Raw genomic sequence first — 17,722 nt, forward strand, 5'->3', positions numbered from 1 at the left:
TTTGGTATTTTAGGACATGCACAGGAGTGCCATGCAAAGCTGGGGTTCTACAGCCATTTATTTCCAATCTCCATTTTTCCTCATTTGTCATTTTTACAAGGTTCTTGTAAGAAAATGTGYATGATGAGAAACTACACCAAATTGCGGGATATTCCTGCTTAGTTCATTAGTAACGTGACAACTCCCACTTAACAGAGTAATAAAGAATATCATCCATGCTTATTACCCCATCTTTTTTGGTTTTAAAGAAATATGTTCCTTGAAACACACAATATCAACTCTCACCAATATTTGTAAAACACTACGAAAAATTTGTAAATAAATAACACATGCCTGGAAAGTTCTATTGATGAAGGATACAGAACTTGATATTATTATTATTATTTCAAGAGTGTCTGTATAGTAATTAAAATGTCAGGCTCTGTCATGAGACTCATTGTTATACTTTCCTAGACCATAAAAGAGAAGTGTGGTAACCTCATTAGGATTCCGCTTGTCCTCTTTAAAATAAATAAATAATAAAAACATGGGATTTGTATCCGTGCCAAATGTAGAAATCTATGAAGTTCTCCTTCACACCATTTGGACCTGAGTAATATTACTCTATTTTCATACAGATATTCTGCAGGTTTTTATACTGCAGAAGATAAACACAGATACAGCAGACTTGATATCTTCCTCTCCCAGCTCAGTTCTGCTATACCTGGCTCTTTTCCAGGACCTCGGTTTCTGAACCCCCTTGCTTCCAATCCTGTCAAAACAAGCTCTCTGAAGATCTTTTTCCAAATACTATCACTTCTGAAAGGTACAAATTAGTGACTGCTGGATTGTGTACACAAGCAACAGTGCATTGGAAGACAATAAATTAAACTGATTTCGCTTTTTTTTCTTTTGTTGATTGCATTGAAACGGAGATCACGTCACTTAACAAGCCTTAGGAAGAAGCAGCTTATGCCATTTGAAATGAGACAGATGTAAGTCAGATAATTGCTGAAGTCTCCACAATCACAATAGAGAAGAGAAAGGGAATTATACCAGGAGAGATGTTTCCAAATAAATGGAAAGATGTGCACTTAAACTGAGTCCTTTTCTAGAAATAGCAAAAATATACCTGAACTAATAGAGTATACACTTTCATAGGGATTTCTACCTCAGACAGCCTTATCCAAAATAAAAATCCTTGATGCATTTAAGTTTGTCTCAAAGTTCAGGTTCTATACATGATTTTGACATTAGGAAAAAAACTCTAACTTTCATTGTTTTTAAAGATATTTCAATTTGTACTGGCCAGCCTGAGCCCTTCGTCTATGTTAATATGCATCTCTCTTGCCCCTCACCTCTGAGAACACATACCCTTGGATTTAGCCCAAAGGCTATCCCTGAACTATTTTGAAAATGAAATAAAAGTGATCTAATAATGAAGGTTGGACTCCTGATATAAGACCAAAACCCTCAAATGTTACTGTGAGGCAGGATTATGCATTTCATAGCACAGTCTTCTGAATGGATGAACTAAAACCTCACCTCCTTTGGGGAGTAAACGTGTCACATCATATAGATACGGATACACTCTATTGCTTGACAATTACTCCTTAGGGGACATCTGACTGACTTTGTAGTAATCTCACTTCCTAAATGCCTTTTCAAACTGTTTTACAGATAAATTAAAACTGCTAACACTTTCTAGGCTCTGCAAATAGATAAGATCCTCCTGATAGCCTCCTACAGCTATAGTGAGCCACTCTCAAGTATCTTCTCCCCTGATCTTAGAGGATGTTAAGGCAAATTTAAAAACTGTAAAAGAGACTGCAAAGCTCACAGTTCAATCTGTCACCATTTCATTTGTCCCACTGTATGGTTTAGAAATAGACTATTATGTTTAAATAAGTCTACTAAAACAGTAGCTTTGGKGCTAGTAAAATAGTTAAATAAAAAAATCACAGAAATCACTACTAAAATAATAAAACTAGCCATTAGTAGATAGTATTGAGAAAGAGCATGCATAATGTGGTGGAAATAATTGGCCTGATACTGAAATCCACATTTATTATGCAATAGCTGTGGCATAGAACAGAACACAGAAGAAAACAAATATGATATCAGCTGATAAGCATCTGAGGTAAGTATATGTCAGCTTTCTTTTAGCATATAAGTGATATGTATATTTAAATATGACGCATATGGAAAACAAGACATTTCTAACTGCAAATTGAGAGCTTTTTTTTTTTTTTTTACCCCCTCTAACAGCAGCAAGGTCTCAAAATAGCTGAATTTGTTTTGAAAATTGCTGAGCTTAAGGTAACACCTTTTCACATGGCAGACTGCATGTTAAGTAGAAGTACGGTGCATGCTAAGAAAACAGGATGAGGATAAATGTCTTTAAGCCCAGTCACATAAATCTCACATAATGTTAACCCTTGGGATTCTTTCCTACTGTTACCAGAAAATAAAGAGGCAGCAGTTTTTCCAGTATGAAAATACAGTTATCGTTTACTTGTGACCCTAAACCTGAAAATACCTTCAAATGTGTTAACAATGAGAAAAATGATAGAACTAAGTTGTCAGATTTCATTTGATTTTAAGCCTGAAGCAGACAAAAAGCCTATCTCAAAAGAACATTCCTGGGAAGGATATAACCTCCAGTGTTTGGTTGCCCTCATGCATTCTTGAAGGAAAGAATGCATATGCTAATGGCCAACATTTTCTAAAGAAAAAACATATGGTGTTTTTTCCTACAGGCCAAAGAAATATATGGAGAACAGCTAATAATTACAACAATCATTCGTTTTCCAGAACTATCCTTCTAAATGGGTTAATAGATTATCTTTAAATGAAATAAAGTAAAATTCACCCAGGAACATGACTTTCTGCTTAGAAATGTCCTATTTTGATTTTGGCTCTATTGAGGCAACGTGCCTTTCTGACCCACCAATGTATGACGTGGGGGCTGCAGTTCATTTAAACAGTAGTCCTGGGCCGCTAGCAGGTTTCCAGATGTGCTACTCTCTGTCCTTGCAACCAATAAATACGAGGAGGAGGACTCTTGGAATGCTAACATTTTCTCCAGAAAACTGCCCAAAGAGTTAAAGACATTCATGATAAAAGCAGCCGCACCAGTTCTTGTTATGCTGCCAGAACTGAATGTTTACCCATCTCCGAGTCCTCACCAGATGGGGCAAAAGAAAGTAATTTAGAAAGTCTCTTTTCCCAACGGTTTTGCCGTAAAGAAGAGTATAGCTAAGCAAAACAAATGATTTATGTGGTAGAAACAGACTCATAAAGACACATTCAAATAGTTGCACGTAGGTTTCTTGGCATTTACGTTAGCAGATATTTTGGGGGAGCATCTGCAATATAAACACTATCGTGTTATTCCATACTCCATCATTTTGCCTGTCATTATATTTATAATTCACACATTTTGGTCTACAGCATGTGCTGCAAGAGGGGCTGGGTGGAATGGGTGAATTTTGGGGTTGAAATATACTTCACTTTATGATGAAAGCCATAGGTGTACAGAACTGGAAGATGCTCAGTGTCCCTAGAGCAGAACACGTGGGCATCTGAAGTAGCTTCCTATTGCTTAGAGCCTATAAAAATTGAAATGCAGAGATTCTGAGATTTGGAACAACAGCAGCAACAAAAAATCTGAGCTGTTATTGGGCAACAGCTAAGGGTAATTTGAAAGACTTGTATATATTGATAATAAAAGCTCCCCCCCCCCCCCCAAAAAAAAAAAAGTGCAAAGGACAACACCTTTACCCTAATTTATTTTCAGAGATAATGAGAATGATTTCAGAAAGTCTGCTTTCTTCAACATTTTGGCAGGCACTGCTTTCCAACACACAAGTGTCATCAGTGTGCATGTATGTGTGTGCATGCACACGCATGTCCATGTGCAGCTGAATTGCCCCTATGCAAAATCCAGGCTGCAGCCAGAAGGAGTGCACGCAAAAAATGGGTATATCTGTGTTTGYAAATACGTATCAGCTGCTCAAAAAACTAATATTCAGAACACTCCTTTTACTTATTTCAGCACAGTGTCAAGACCATAGTTAATGGTATAGCCCAAACTATCTTATTTCATGAAACAAATGCCAGACTAGCAAAGATCTAGACTAGCTTGGACAATTCTAGGAGATTCCAGTTTCGTTTAAGTATGTAATATAACTGAAGTACTTAAAGGTTTTATTATGACTAAGGTCCATATCCTGCCCCCACAAAACCAAGAGAAGCTTTGGCATTGACTTCCACAGGAGTAGGACATTTTCCTATAACGCTTTAGCCTAGATTAACCATGAATATACTTCAGCATAGTTCAAAATGTTTCTTTTGACGGTATGAATTTAGAGTAAGTTTCCAGTCTAATTATCTAATATTATTCATTTGGATGGTTAAAAGCTATACCGTATGAGTGCAGATTAATCAGATGGCAAACTTCAACACAGCACAACAGTTAAATTTAGCTTAAGGTTTCTATTAACATCTGCTTTTGAACAAGTCTGTAAGTTTCCTCTTTCACTGGTAAGAGCGAATAACAACTTGTGAGTTAGGTTTATGAGAACACAGCAAATTTAAAACAACAGCTTCCATAATGTTTAATCAGCACATCTACATAGCTACATAGGAACTAACAAAACGTACTGCTATTCTTGTCAGACACTTAAGTCCCACGCATACTTCATGTATTGAAGTCCCCCACAGACAACTGGAAGCTCAGGAGGCTCCTAACACAAATAAATATTTTTATTTACTATGGCTGGGTAAACTTTCTCCTGGATTGGRCATTTCTTAGGAAGCTGAGTTTAGGAAAAGACTGTACTATTRTCAGACTTCTGGCTTACACATAATGCTAGGCAAGGAGTAAAACTGACTGCTTTCACTCCTACTTTTTCTGGGAAAGACAGTAATTGCTTGCTGCATGACATGCCTCTTATCAGTTCAGACTTTGTGTAATTTGTATATAAGTCTAAGTTCTGCATAGACCTAATTGATTCCTGCCAACATGAGCTGGGAGATTAAACAGACATCCAGCGTCTGCTTTCTCTTATATATCCAGCCTAAGCCTCTACAGGAACGTAAGGATGTCTGAGTCCAAGCGAGGCCAGGTCACAGGCGAGCCCTTTGCAGCTACACAGTAATGGAAAGCCAGAGTTAAAAAAAGTACAACACGGTCTCCCAGCTCTAGCCAAAATGCAAGACAAATGATATGTCAAATCCTAAAACCACATTCTGCAGCTTCAGCTGTGCTCAGGCTGTAAAACACCCGAGCACTGCTACAATAGGAAAGCATAAGCCAATACTGGCAAAGTATGGTCACTGACATAAGGTCCTGCACACAATATGGCAGAAATCAAAACTGTATCAACTTGTCAACAAGCTGGGTTTGCTTCTATTTTTATTATTAGAAAGTAAGACCAAGTTCTACAGTAACATCCCCTCAGATGTTTCTGATCCCCATCAGACTCTAGGGGATTGAACATCAGTCTGGAATATGATCCTATTTGTCTTTGTCACTAATATTCATGCCAAAGTCTATATAACAGAAATTTCACACTTGGACTTAAAGCGAAGGTGTAGTTCAACTTCCTAACAAGGAATCATTTCTGTGCTTTACACTTACACAACTGGGAAAGCATTTGGAATTCTAGAGCAAACCTGTATAAGCGGATGTTAGAAAAGGTGAAAAATTAAAATGTTACTGTTTTAATGGACATCACATTTCAGAGGTGACATTTCAACGAGATTAACTGAGTAGCCCTCAGCTGTCTTCCAGCCACTGGTTTGATGTTTCTGCATGTGACACTGCTGTTCAAAGGCTCTTATGACTTTGCTATAAGCACTTACTATTACTGGGGAAAAAACAAGAAGCTACCTCAATTTCACTAAAATCAGGCATCTAAGGATAAAATCCCAATTTCATGAAACTAAGCTCCACTTGTCTTCAGCTGAGCCTTGCTTTTACCACTGAGATCCAGATGAGAACTTGGGTACCAATTTCTAAACACTGAATTTGTGAAGATCTAAAAATCTAAAATGTTTTCAAGTAAAACCAAAACATATCCAGAAGAGGCAGCGTGCTTGCTTTACCTGAATCAGCAGCTGTGATGAGCAAAACATACTGCTCCTTGGTTTCACGGTCCAGGCTCTGCACCAAGCGGAGCTCTCCACTGGCGGAGAGAGTGAAGGCTCCTTCTTCGTTTCCACCCGTGAGAACATAAGTGAGCTTGCTGTTTGGGCCTTGATCATCGTCCCTTGCTACAACCTGCCAAAGTGATACAACGCATGGGAAGAAACGTCAATGACTGAGCAGTTTCAGGTCATTCTTCATAATTTTACTCAAATAGAGAAAATCCACGATACTGACCCAAATTAGTGGTGTGAATTAATCTAAATGCCTTAAAGCACACTATAAATTATCTGCAATTGTGCTGTTTGAAAATATTAAATAATTGACTACTACTTTTTCTTAGGTAGAAATACAATAAAGACTATATTTGAGTTCAGATGACTTGGTATAGGCTTAGCTCTGCATCCAAGTACATACTGCATCTCTTGCTTTCTGCATCCATGTAATGATCTTTCGTTATCTGTAACAGACCCTCACGTTCTCTAGCCAATGAGCACACGCTTAGGAATTTGTTGCATGAAAGTTAAGATCAATCTGAGGTAGTACAGCAAACTTTTAAAATCCCAAAGTATGCATGAAAGGGAAGGCTAACACCAAAGCCCAATGTAAATTTCTATTAAAAAAAAACAGCTGAGCACTACATATAAGATTACAGCCCCCAAAATGACTTTTAAATAGTGCTTTAGGTTTTTTTTTTTTTTTTTAAATTTCAGAGGAAAAATACCACGTATTAATAACATATATGAAGGCATAGCAAACACGTATTTGTTTTATGAATGTACTGACCTGAAGAATGACTTTTGGAAGTACCTCTAAGTTCTCAGGGACATTTACAGAGTAGGGGGAAAGTTCAAACGTCGGAATATAATCATTAACATCCTTCAGAATAATATTTACTGTAGTAGTATCAGTTCTTGGGCTGCTTCCACGATCAGACGACTGAACAGTCAGTGCATAGGAGGGCTGCTTTTCTCTGTCCAAAGGCTTAGCAACTGTTATCACCCCCGTAACGGAATCGATCCGAAACTCACTATTGGAATCTCCGCTGACGATGGCATAGCGGACCTGCCCATTCGTACCCTCATCACCATCTGCAGCAAACACCTGGATTAAATCTGTCCCCGTTAAAGTATTTTCCCCAACTTCTACTTTATAAAGCTTTTGGGCAAAAAGGGGATTGTTATCGTTAATGTCAAGGACTATAACGACAACATCTGTTGATGAAGAAAGCGATGGCTGGCCCTTGTCTGTAGCTACCACAGTCAACGTATAGTTAGAGACCACTTCTCGGTCTAGTTCCCCAATAAGTCTTACTTCACCATCGATAGTGCCTATGCTAAATTTGTTTCCCGAAGGCCTGAGCAGGCTGTACTCAATGTAGCTGTTTGGACCGCTGTCCGGATCCGTTGCCTGGGCTTTGAATACGATTGTGTCTATTGGTGTGTTTTCTGGAATGTAGGTGAGCTTTGGAGAGATGAAACTCGGAGGGCTGTCATTGACGTCCAGCAGAATGATGGAAACTTGAGCTGTGCTCGTGTATCGGGACGCCGGGGGAGCAGCCATGTCATGCACTTGAACGACGAGGCTATAGAAAGACTGACTTTCCCGATCCAAAGGCTGCTTGATGCTCAGCACTCCATTCTTGTCAATGTGGAACTGTCCCAAGCTGTCCCCAGAGGCAATGCTGAAGGAGAGCTGTGAGTTGGAGCCTGGAGGAGGAGGGGAAGAAAGGTAGAGAGACTGTAAACTAATCCTGCTGACCTAGATATAGAGGCTCCTGGCCTGATTTCCCACAGAAGTGTGGATTACATGGGCATGCTGCCTGCTTAGCCTCCTCCTTTTAATTTTTTGGATATGAACTAATATATCAGGCAAGTTTCATACAGGAATAAAAATCTTTGAAATAATTCTAATCTTACAAGGGCAGAAGAGAAAGGGAGCAAAAACAGAGTGAAAAGGGGCAAAGAAATGTGAGTGAAAGGCAAAAAGAGAGGAAAAGAAGGAGAGATAGGAAAAAAAGAAAAATATATTAATTGGAGGGGTCACAGAGAAATTAATGCAAACAGAGCTCAAGTCCATACTTTGAGGGTACAAACTGATGAGGACAGGGTAGTTTTTCTGGTAGACAGTAATTAGAGGTGAAGGATAAGGATCCTCCAGAAACCAACATCCATTAACTTGCTGCTTATGAAACAGATTTTTTTGCTTATTTCCCCCCCATTTCTGGTAAGAAACATTCATGATGTCAGGATTTCAAAAATTTTTCCACTCAATTAAAGAAACCCCAAACCATAAGCTCCCAAGGCCAGATGGAGCAGGCCAACAGTGAACACTGTGGAGAGATATGCTTACCGTATATGGAATAGTATTCCGAAATGTCAAATGAAAAGGCTTCATCTTGTGATCAAAACATAACTAGCAATTATGGTCAACTAAAAGATTGATAGTATTGGTGCAGGAAATTAGTCTAGAATCCTGATAGGGCTATGAAATGGCCTTAAATAAGCAAGCCCTCTAGCAAACAAATACACATTGACACTTTCATTCCAGAACTAGTTCTAAGCAACTAACTGAGATCTATTTTCTCTTATTTATATTTCCCTTACTTGCATTTTAAATAATGGTGAATTTTTTTTTAATTTTCTTTTCATCCTGGTTCATAAAGACCATGACTTAGAGTACATGGATTAACAGACTGTTCTCTATTGCTTTACCCCCTCAAACTCTCCATTTTTTTTCCATGCGAAATAAACCAAGTTGTCTGATTAAATAGTTAATTACTTTGCTTTGCATTTTCCTATTTTTACTTAAAAGCTCCTTCTTCTCCCTCTGACTGAACTGCTTTGATAACAAAATTAGTATTCAATTTATTAATCATTACTATTTATTATGATCAAGCTCAGAAACTAGTTCTGCTAGCCCTGCTCCCTCTGGCCACTCTAACTGGCACATTTCCTTCTCTTCTCTTGGAGGAACTTAATTATAAAGTAAATAGAATCAAACATGAAAGACAAAATGCTTTAATGCCATTAAAGATATTAATATATTTATATGCCATATATTAGTATTTCTACATTACTTTGATCAAGTGAGATACTGAAAGCATAATGTTATTCTGTTTTTGTTCAGTTGTAAATCTAATTTCAGTGAAATACTTTTTGCAATTACAGTTTTTGCTGTTCAACTTTGGAAATGGGGCAGAATTAGATTTTACAGGATAAAATTATGTTATTATATTCAGATAATCTTCTTCCCCACTGTTTTCTCTAGYATCATTTGCCATTTGTTCTCTCTGCAACTTCTTGCTTGTTCTTCTTTGACAAAGGTAGATGGAGGCAAACAACTTCCATGGACCTTTTCACTCCTTGCCCTGTATTCTCCTAGGTCGCAGTGCTGCTAATGCTTGTGCAGATTGGATTGTGACTCCACTGAAGCAGCCTGAGATTTCCCTAAATATCAGTGGAGCTGGGAGTTTTAAGCTCCAAACTGGAGTCGTGCATCTCAGGCTTCACCTCTCCAGACTGGGAGCTGGATTTTTCTTACTGAAAACACAGAGGCTTCCTCCTTTTGGCCAAACCTTGCATCTATTTGATCTCATGGCTTAATCCAGCCAAACCAAGTGAGCTCAGACACACAGCAACCAATTTTCACAAGGCTCTTTCAAAGGTTCTATTTCTCTTGATTTATTTAATAATAAGCCAAAAAAAAAAAAAATCCTGCTTTTTTCTTTTCCATTCTGTAATTATCTATAGAGTCCAATTGGGAAACCCCTCTCCCCCTTTTTTTTACTCCCTTTGCCCGAAGAAACATTTTGCTACGCTTATTAATAAACAGACAAGAACTTGCTTTGCCCTGAGAAGGAAAATTYATTTTTCTGTTATTTCTATGTGGAAAAAAAAAAATCAGAACCTAGAAATGAATGTGCCAGTGTTCAAGGAAATTATTTATTCTTCTCTAAATAACTGAGAGCTGTAGCTGATATTTAACATTCATCTATACATAAGACTACTCAAGTTGATGTAAACAGCTATTGTTTCCCTCAGGRTGTGTCAAACAGGAAAATGACAATGGGAATTGTTTTGCTATCACAAAGCTTTTGCTCTTTATCCTAAAACAACAGGTATATCTCATTCTGAAACAATGTCCTTTCAGGGCTGCTACAAGCTAATGGACTATTTAATAAAAATCATCAAGGACATTATCTTCATGTGTACTGAGTATATTGTCTATAGGCCAGTCACAGAGGACTGTGTTACTCGTTATTTCTGTRCCCTAGATAAATATAGGAAAACACACAGACAACAAGTCTTGGGCTTGAAAGAGCAACRTGCATGGATAACATTGGCTGAAGTTATCTTATTGAGGAATGGGCCACGCTCTTGGAATGATGCTTCTGTCCTACGAATTTTAAATCTAGCCTGCTTAAGCTAGATTTACTAGCTTAACTAAGAGTTAAGCTTAGTTCACCAAAGCACTAAGAGTCACTAAAAAAGCACTGAAGTGCTTGTTCTTTTTTTTTTTTTTTTTCTCCATTCTGTATTTTCTTCCCACTGTATATCATGACAAGAGTAAGATAGGAAAAGAAGATAGGAGAAAGAAGACAGATTGGGTATGTTCCCATTTATCTACTAGTGTCTAGAAAAAAATCATGGATATGAAAGATCCAAGCACAATTTCATCTTGAATTTATAACATATTTATATACAATAAAAGCTTTAATATAAGTAGTAAGAGATCCATGCATGAATAGCCAATACCACTAAATTATAATTGCTGGCTTATCTTATATAATTATATATATAATTGTTGGCTTATTTTATGGAGTCTCTTTTCCCTCACTTTCTCAGTTTTATCTCAAAACTAGCTGCATAATTTCTATCCACTAGCACTAGAGTGTTCCCACAGAAAATCTTTCAGTTTGGACAATCCAGACTTTCCCAAAGAAAAAAATGTTTTACTGAATAATTTTGGTCAGCCGACTTGTTTTGGGTGCATAACCTGGGATTCTTCAAACCACGTAGGTGCTTTGCACTACCGGAGGAAAATATTTCAGGGTAAGAAATTTCTATGGGCTTCTTCAATCACATRTAGAGGAGGCAAAATTGCTTAACATGTCACAAAAAATATCCTTCATCTATAAAGTCGGTATGAGTTTTATGAATTATTCTCTATTAGGCCAGCCTGACTGATGTCTGTGGACATCTAAGAAAATGCAGTACTGTTCAGAATGATTTTTAACAAGTATTTTATCGCTATATTCTATAGTGATTCTTTTTTGGGACATAAACTATACAGCAAACTCCTTAAGCTGTAAAATTTGCTTTTTTTTTTTTTTTTTTTTATGCTCCAACACCTTAATACCTCCTAAACAACATGAAAAGCTTATTTTACAGACATTTTTTCCCATAATCTATTTTAATCRTTTCTTTAGCTGCATTATCAATAGCCTATAGCTCACAATTCTCTCATGATACAGTTATAAGTTATCAAACATTTAAGAAGATATGCGGCAAAGATTGCAAATCCAGTCTCTTATTTAAAATATACATTTTAAGAAAAAAAAGGCAAGAGAATACTTAAGTCTAATTTAACATGCATGTGCAACACGAACACATCTCAAGAATTGTCACTTGGTACTGTTGCCTAATTGTTATTAAACACTCTAGCTATAATATTGCTTTGCAAACTCATTTCCACAACAGCAATATCAAAAAACCACTACTTAGCTGTATTTTTAATTTGTGACCCACACAACRCACACACAAAAAATAAAGTGGCACCCTCTTACCTTCTTAGATCTAACGGGAAAAATGAAGTAAATAAGCTCTGTCTATTAAGGCTAGGGATACCTTTAGGATGCCTTAATTTGTCTTTTGTATTAGGTGTTCTAATACATTACCAAAGTGAATTTTATTTATCATCAGAAACGTAGAATACGAGGAATCACATACCATCATCCGCATCACTAACGCTGAAGTTGAGAATAGCAGAACCTGGAGGTAGGTTCTCCATCAGGGAGGTGCTGTACGAGGTCATGCTGAACACTGGCGCGTTGTCATTTACGTCTAATATGTTGAAGTACACTCGGATGGTGGTGAACTGGCCTCCCCCATCTTCTGCACGGGCCGTTAGTATGTAATACTGTTGCGCTTCGTAGTCCAGCACGCGAGTCAGGTTGAAGACTCCAGTCACGGGATTCAGGAAGAACATGCCATCTTCGTCATCTTCACTGACCGTGTACGTGATTTCTCCATTTATACCGGAGTCATCATCAGTAGCTAATATGGCTGCCACTAAAGAACCTGCACGGGAAAAGAGCAGAAAAGAGCAAAAAAAAGCCACTCAAGAAAGGCATAAGATTGACATGGTTAGAGAGGCCTCAGAACCAAGTGTTTCTGCAGGACAATTCAAGCTTCATAAATATATGCCTAGCTACCTTGATCGCTCCAGGAATTTCAGCAATTTTTCACTTAATCTGAACAAAGTATTCCTTTTCCTGTCTCAAAAATGATTTTTTTTGTTTTCCCCAAAAGTGACAGGAACCATATTCAGTTTGTTGGTTATTCTAAAGGACTATTAAAGAAGAGGAAATGGACAAGTATATTTATGTTACCTACATATGTGAACATGTATAGATTAGATATAAACAGGGGCAAAAATATCCCTTTCCTACTACTCAAAGGATCCTTTTTCTCCCCAAAGACCTTCCTTTTTTAAACCTTCCATATATTCATTCTTAAATGCATACTCAAACATCATACTTAGTGCAGCTGCTACACTGCAAGGGGGATGAGGAAACTCTCTTTATCTGGGATAGAAAACAGATACCCAAAGGGGAAACTTCACACTGCTTCCCCTCCAGAGAAGCCTGCCAGCGGCTCCAGGATAGCTGGAAAATGGGATGGGAAAAGCTGCTGCCCTTCAAGTACTGAATCAGCCTGTTTCTTCCCTCTGTATCCAACACTGCTGATCCACGGACAAGGTGSAAATGCACAGCCAAGTGCACACTGACCTGCATTTGGGTCTAAACTCAAGAATGTCCAGGAATCGAGTGTACCTCTTGAAAAATTAATTTGCAAACTTACATTTATAAGAGATTAAGGAGAGGATCTTCATGTCAGCAGGGAGGGACTGATGCTCACTAGCTGCAGTTACCTCTTATGGCAGCTTCATATTTTAGTGCAAAACTTCACTGTCCTTATCTCTGCAGCTCAGACAATGCTCCAATAAAAGCTTGAAAGCCATTGTCATGCCATTTAGATCTTTTTAATCTTTTAATTTAAATCTTTTTTTTTTACTTTTATTTTAATTTAAATCTTCTCTCTGTTTCCAAGTATATACTCTGATTGGTCTCACCATTGACAGCTGCTGTCTAGTGCCCAAGGCGAGCCCTTGAGCTCCTGTTGACTGTAAGAAGAAAATTGCAGTCAATATCAGGACCGTTTCTTACTTACCTGGAGTGGCATCTTCGGGAACGTCAAAGGAATACACTGGTTTGGAGAATCTGGGGATGTGGTCGTTAACGTCACTGACAGTGATGTTAATTCTCATGTCGGAGGACTGCAGGCCGTCGTCGGCGCGCACCAGCAGGGAGTACTTGGAGCGGCGCTCCCGGTCCAGGCGCTTGGTGGCTATCAGGTCTCCCGACTCGGGGTCGATGTGGAAGCTGTCATCCGCACCGCTGATAATAGTGTACGTGACAAGGGCATTGGCTCCCTAAGCAAAAGCAAAAGGGGTCAAATCAAGTTATTTACCAGAAAAATCTCATCAAAATTTCCAATGAGACAAAAAAAAATCATTCTAGTAATGACACTTGGTAAATAATTTTCGGAACTTTTTTTTTTTTTTTTTTTTAAATAGACAGTCTTCTTGCGTTCCAGTCTCTGCTTCGGTGCCCCAAAGATGTGTTCACCCATATCGATCTTTTAAATAAAAGACATGAAAGGACAAGATTATTTGAATCTGCTTTTTTGACAGAGCATTCATAAAAAGATGAGAGCCAGTCAGCAAAACAAAGCCGTTTTGTTTGTCGAGCCTGTTTAGCTGAGCAACCTATTTGCTATAGCATCTTCTCTCTTGATAGGGAATTAGTGTTTATTCTTGGTTCATATTTGGAGGTTAAATTAAACGAGCATCCTCGCAGCAGGCACAGCTTTGCCCTTTCTCCTCGCTGCCTTTGGGTAGAGGGAAAGTGTTGAAGAGTGCAGAGAAAAGGGAGGGAAGGAAGGAAGGAAGGAAAGGAAGAAGCCAACAGCCATGGCAGGCAGCAAGACCTGCAGGGCTCTGCAGAAACTCGCAGGGTCGCGCTTAGCTGTGCGCCCTGCAGCAGCCCCCTAAAAGCACCAGTTATGCATAGGATGCATTTACCCAGAATTATGGATAAACAGCTGCAAAGCGAYAAATCCTGTGTCACTAAAATCACAATTCTGACCTCTCAGGCCATATCCCTGCAAGTCAAAAACATTTGTTGCTGGGGTCACACAAAATATTCCGTTCCGTTTTTGATAGGGAGAGAAGGGGGTGAAGAATTTAATTTGGATTTGAAACATTTTGGTCAAAAATAAAATGAGAGAAGAGTAAATGCGTAGATAGCTCCTCTTCCCTACTTTTAAAACTTAGGATTAAAATTTAAATATTCTGTGTTCAGCTCCCTTTTGCCTGTCTTTTGTTGGAAATCAAAACATTTCGCATCTTCCAACATTGGATACATGTACCGGTACTCCTATAGCTTATAGAGCCCACCTATATATTTTGTTGAGCAGCTAATGGCTTGCTCTTTCCCCCCCCGCTTTTCCCACTGCTGCCGTTCCTGCACACATCAAAATTGTGATTTCCCAACTGAAACCTACTGCTAACACGAGGGGCACTTCTGCAGAAGAAAAGAGATGGAAGAAAACAGAGAGAAAAATAGAGCTGCTCAAAACACGTGTGCCTAAAAAAGCAAATTARCTGAGATAAATGCCAACTCATATTGGTGAGTTTAGAGAAAAACATTAGTTACCTGACCTTACGATAGTGCCTCATGCCAAACCTGTTCCCTGGAGTGTTGTTTCAAAGAGTAGGAATCAGCTAACTGATAAAATAAAATTCCTAAAGAAAACAACTTTGTACAGGTGCCCAGCCTTGACCGGCTGCCTGCGGTGCTTCAGTGTACATAGGATCTGTATGTTCAGGTGTACCTGGCGTACGCAATGCATTTTCCTGTAATTGTGTAGCTTAACAAAAACATTTGATGAGAATTTAAGATTTCACAAGCGACCATATGCTTTATAGTTTGTTTGACTAGCCAGCTTTCTCATAATAGAGCACAGCTAAAACAGCAACTACGCTTGATACCACTCTAATTGAATTAGTAGCTCTACATGCATTAGCTAAGGAGCAAATATAAATATATAAAACCTATTAAAAACAAAAAAGTTGTGCAGCAGATAGACATTTCTCATCTACYGCTGACTGAAAATAAACACAAAGTACTAGAAGTTTTCATAATTCTTAAGTCTTTGGTACTACTTTGCCRCCTGTCTTTACATCATTTCTCACATCTCTATGAAGTCCTTATTTTAACAGGGAAGAGTCTGAAAACTGCTGCCTAAACACTATTGCTAAATAATATCTCTAAGAGGGACTATACACAGTTCAGCTGCAGCTTTTAAAACTTCTGTCACTCACCTGTGTTGAAGGTACAACTTAGATTCTGAACCCAGGCTTGGGTGCAGAAAGGTGGCACGTCTTCATAAAGGGTTTGAGTTACAAATATTCTGGTATCCAAATTGAAACATAAACCTTTCACAAAAAAAGACCGACTGATTTCTGTATACTTTAACAAATTCGTACTGGAATGAGGGCTTTATAGTGGGTAATATATTGTGCTTTAGGCATAATTAAAAAGAGGTTGGCACCTAACACATTGCTAAAATCTTAAATTTCTGATTGCTGTATCATATCAGAGAGTATTACTTCAACATTCACTTCTTYCTAACCTGAAGACAAGCATTTTAAGATACAGAGCTACAATTTTTTTAAGCAATAGACACCTTTCCAAAGCCCTCCTTTTTGTCCCTATGACAGACTGGTACCATAAAATAAAGTAAAGCACAAGAACACATTCCTATCATTACTGGGGGTATTTCAATAGTTTCCTATTTAGTAGTGAAATCTATTAACAGTCACAGCAGGATTAACTGACAGACACTAAAGTAATGTGAAAAAAAGACAGAAATAAAATTATCCTAAAAGGACTGAATTCCCTTATGATTTGAAYGCAGGATTGCTTGTTGTTTTTAAATGTAATCCTATATTTTAATGACAACACACCATTCTTAGCATGAGTATATTGACTTTTTACGCTTTGACAGAAAAATCAGTTCAAATGAATGAAACAATGCAAGTAATATCTTAGTAACTTACGTTCCAAAAGAAACAAATAAATCAAATTATATTCAGATATGTTGCTTGACACACATCCAACATAACTGCCAAGTGGCCAAGTGTTTAACATCAGTTTAACATCAGAAGGCTTTTGCTATTTCCTCTACAACTCCTTAGCAGCAAGGTCCTCACAGTACTGAACCTATACTAGCAAAAATATTCTCYAGGTGGGTTCAGGTACAAATTAGATATTATCACTGTCTTCTACTGATATAAAATTTTCTTTCAAGAAAKGGTAAGAGTGGCATTAAGTAGTTCTAGTGAACTAGCATGCAGGCATTTTCTAAACTTTCCTTATTCTCTAAGTTTTGTGTAATGAGTTTTATTGCAAAGCTTGAATTGTACTTGAATGGAGCATTTCCGTGTTTCAAAGCTGGTTAGATTTAAAGCTGTGGCTTTAAACAGAATGAGTTAATAAATCTTAATTGCAAGATTGCCAGCCCAGGACCTTTGCCAAGTCAGTGGGTACGGTACCTGATGAGACTGATAAAAATAGTACCATCTAGAACCAAAACATGGGGGCATTTTTGGAATTGCTCATTAAGTGATGTTATGAAAACATCAGCTCGTTATATACAAGSCAGCAATCAGCCTCCAGCTGATAGGGCCTTTGTTTCACATTTGCTTGCTGCTCTTATGATACTTGCTAAATATAGTCTTGTGAATGGGCCAAATGAGTAAAGAACTGGATCTCCCAAGCTTGGACTCTCAAGTCCAAGTTCTTGCTAAAGAAATAAAATATCACGTACAAAATAAATATTTCCAGATGAGCTTTTTTAGTACAGTTATTCAAATACGAAGATATTCTCCTACCTCATCAGCATCCATGGCTGTCAGCTGCATTATTTTAGATCCATCTMCTATATTCTCTTCCACGGTCAGATCAAGCATATCTGTGGGGAATACTGGTGGGTTGTCATTGATATCTTGAAGCGTTATTTCCACCTATGCAGAGCAAGAAGCAAAAAAAAAAAAAAAGTTGCATGAGCACCCTGAGTTAGACATTGATTAAACCTGAACGTTACAAATCACATAATTTTGAAAGAAATCGGGTAAATTACGTTTAATCACAGGAATTAGAACATTCCCAAATAACACCAACAGGAAAAGCCCCTCCGGATAATAAAATTCCACATTGTTATAAAATACTCACAGGAAAGCCTC

At 38.0% G+C, this 17,722-nt stretch overlaps 1 protein-coding gene across 1 annotated transcript in view; it reads right to left on the minus strand.

The window, feature by feature from the left end:
- The window catches only part of FAT4 (FAT atypical cadherin 4), a gene marked incomplete at its 5' end in the record, with an annotated part of 125,691 nt that overhangs the window by 43,041 nt on the left and 64,928 nt on the right, over nucleotides 1–17,722 (minus strand). The window contains 5 exons of the mRNA XM_026051971.1: nucleotides 6,091–6,265; nucleotides 6,917–7,839; nucleotides 12,082–12,432; nucleotides 13,585–13,846; nucleotides 17,372–17,503. Coding sequence (XP_025907756.1) covers nucleotides 6,091–6,265; nucleotides 6,917–7,839; nucleotides 12,082–12,432; nucleotides 13,585–13,846; nucleotides 17,372–17,503 — 1,843 coding nt within the window. The remainder of the gene's footprint in view (nucleotides 1–6,090; nucleotides 6,266–6,916; nucleotides 7,840–12,081; nucleotides 12,433–13,584; nucleotides 13,847–17,371; nucleotides 17,504–17,722) is intronic.

Source organism: Nothoprocta perdicaria, unplaced genomic scaffold (assembly GCF_003342845.1).
Source record: "Nothoprocta perdicaria isolate Ctin4 unplaced genomic scaffold, notPer1 scaffold_81, whole genome shotgun sequence".
Classification (NCBI taxonomy): domain Eukaryota; kingdom Metazoa; phylum Chordata; class Aves; order Tinamiformes; family Tinamidae; genus Nothoprocta; species Nothoprocta perdicaria.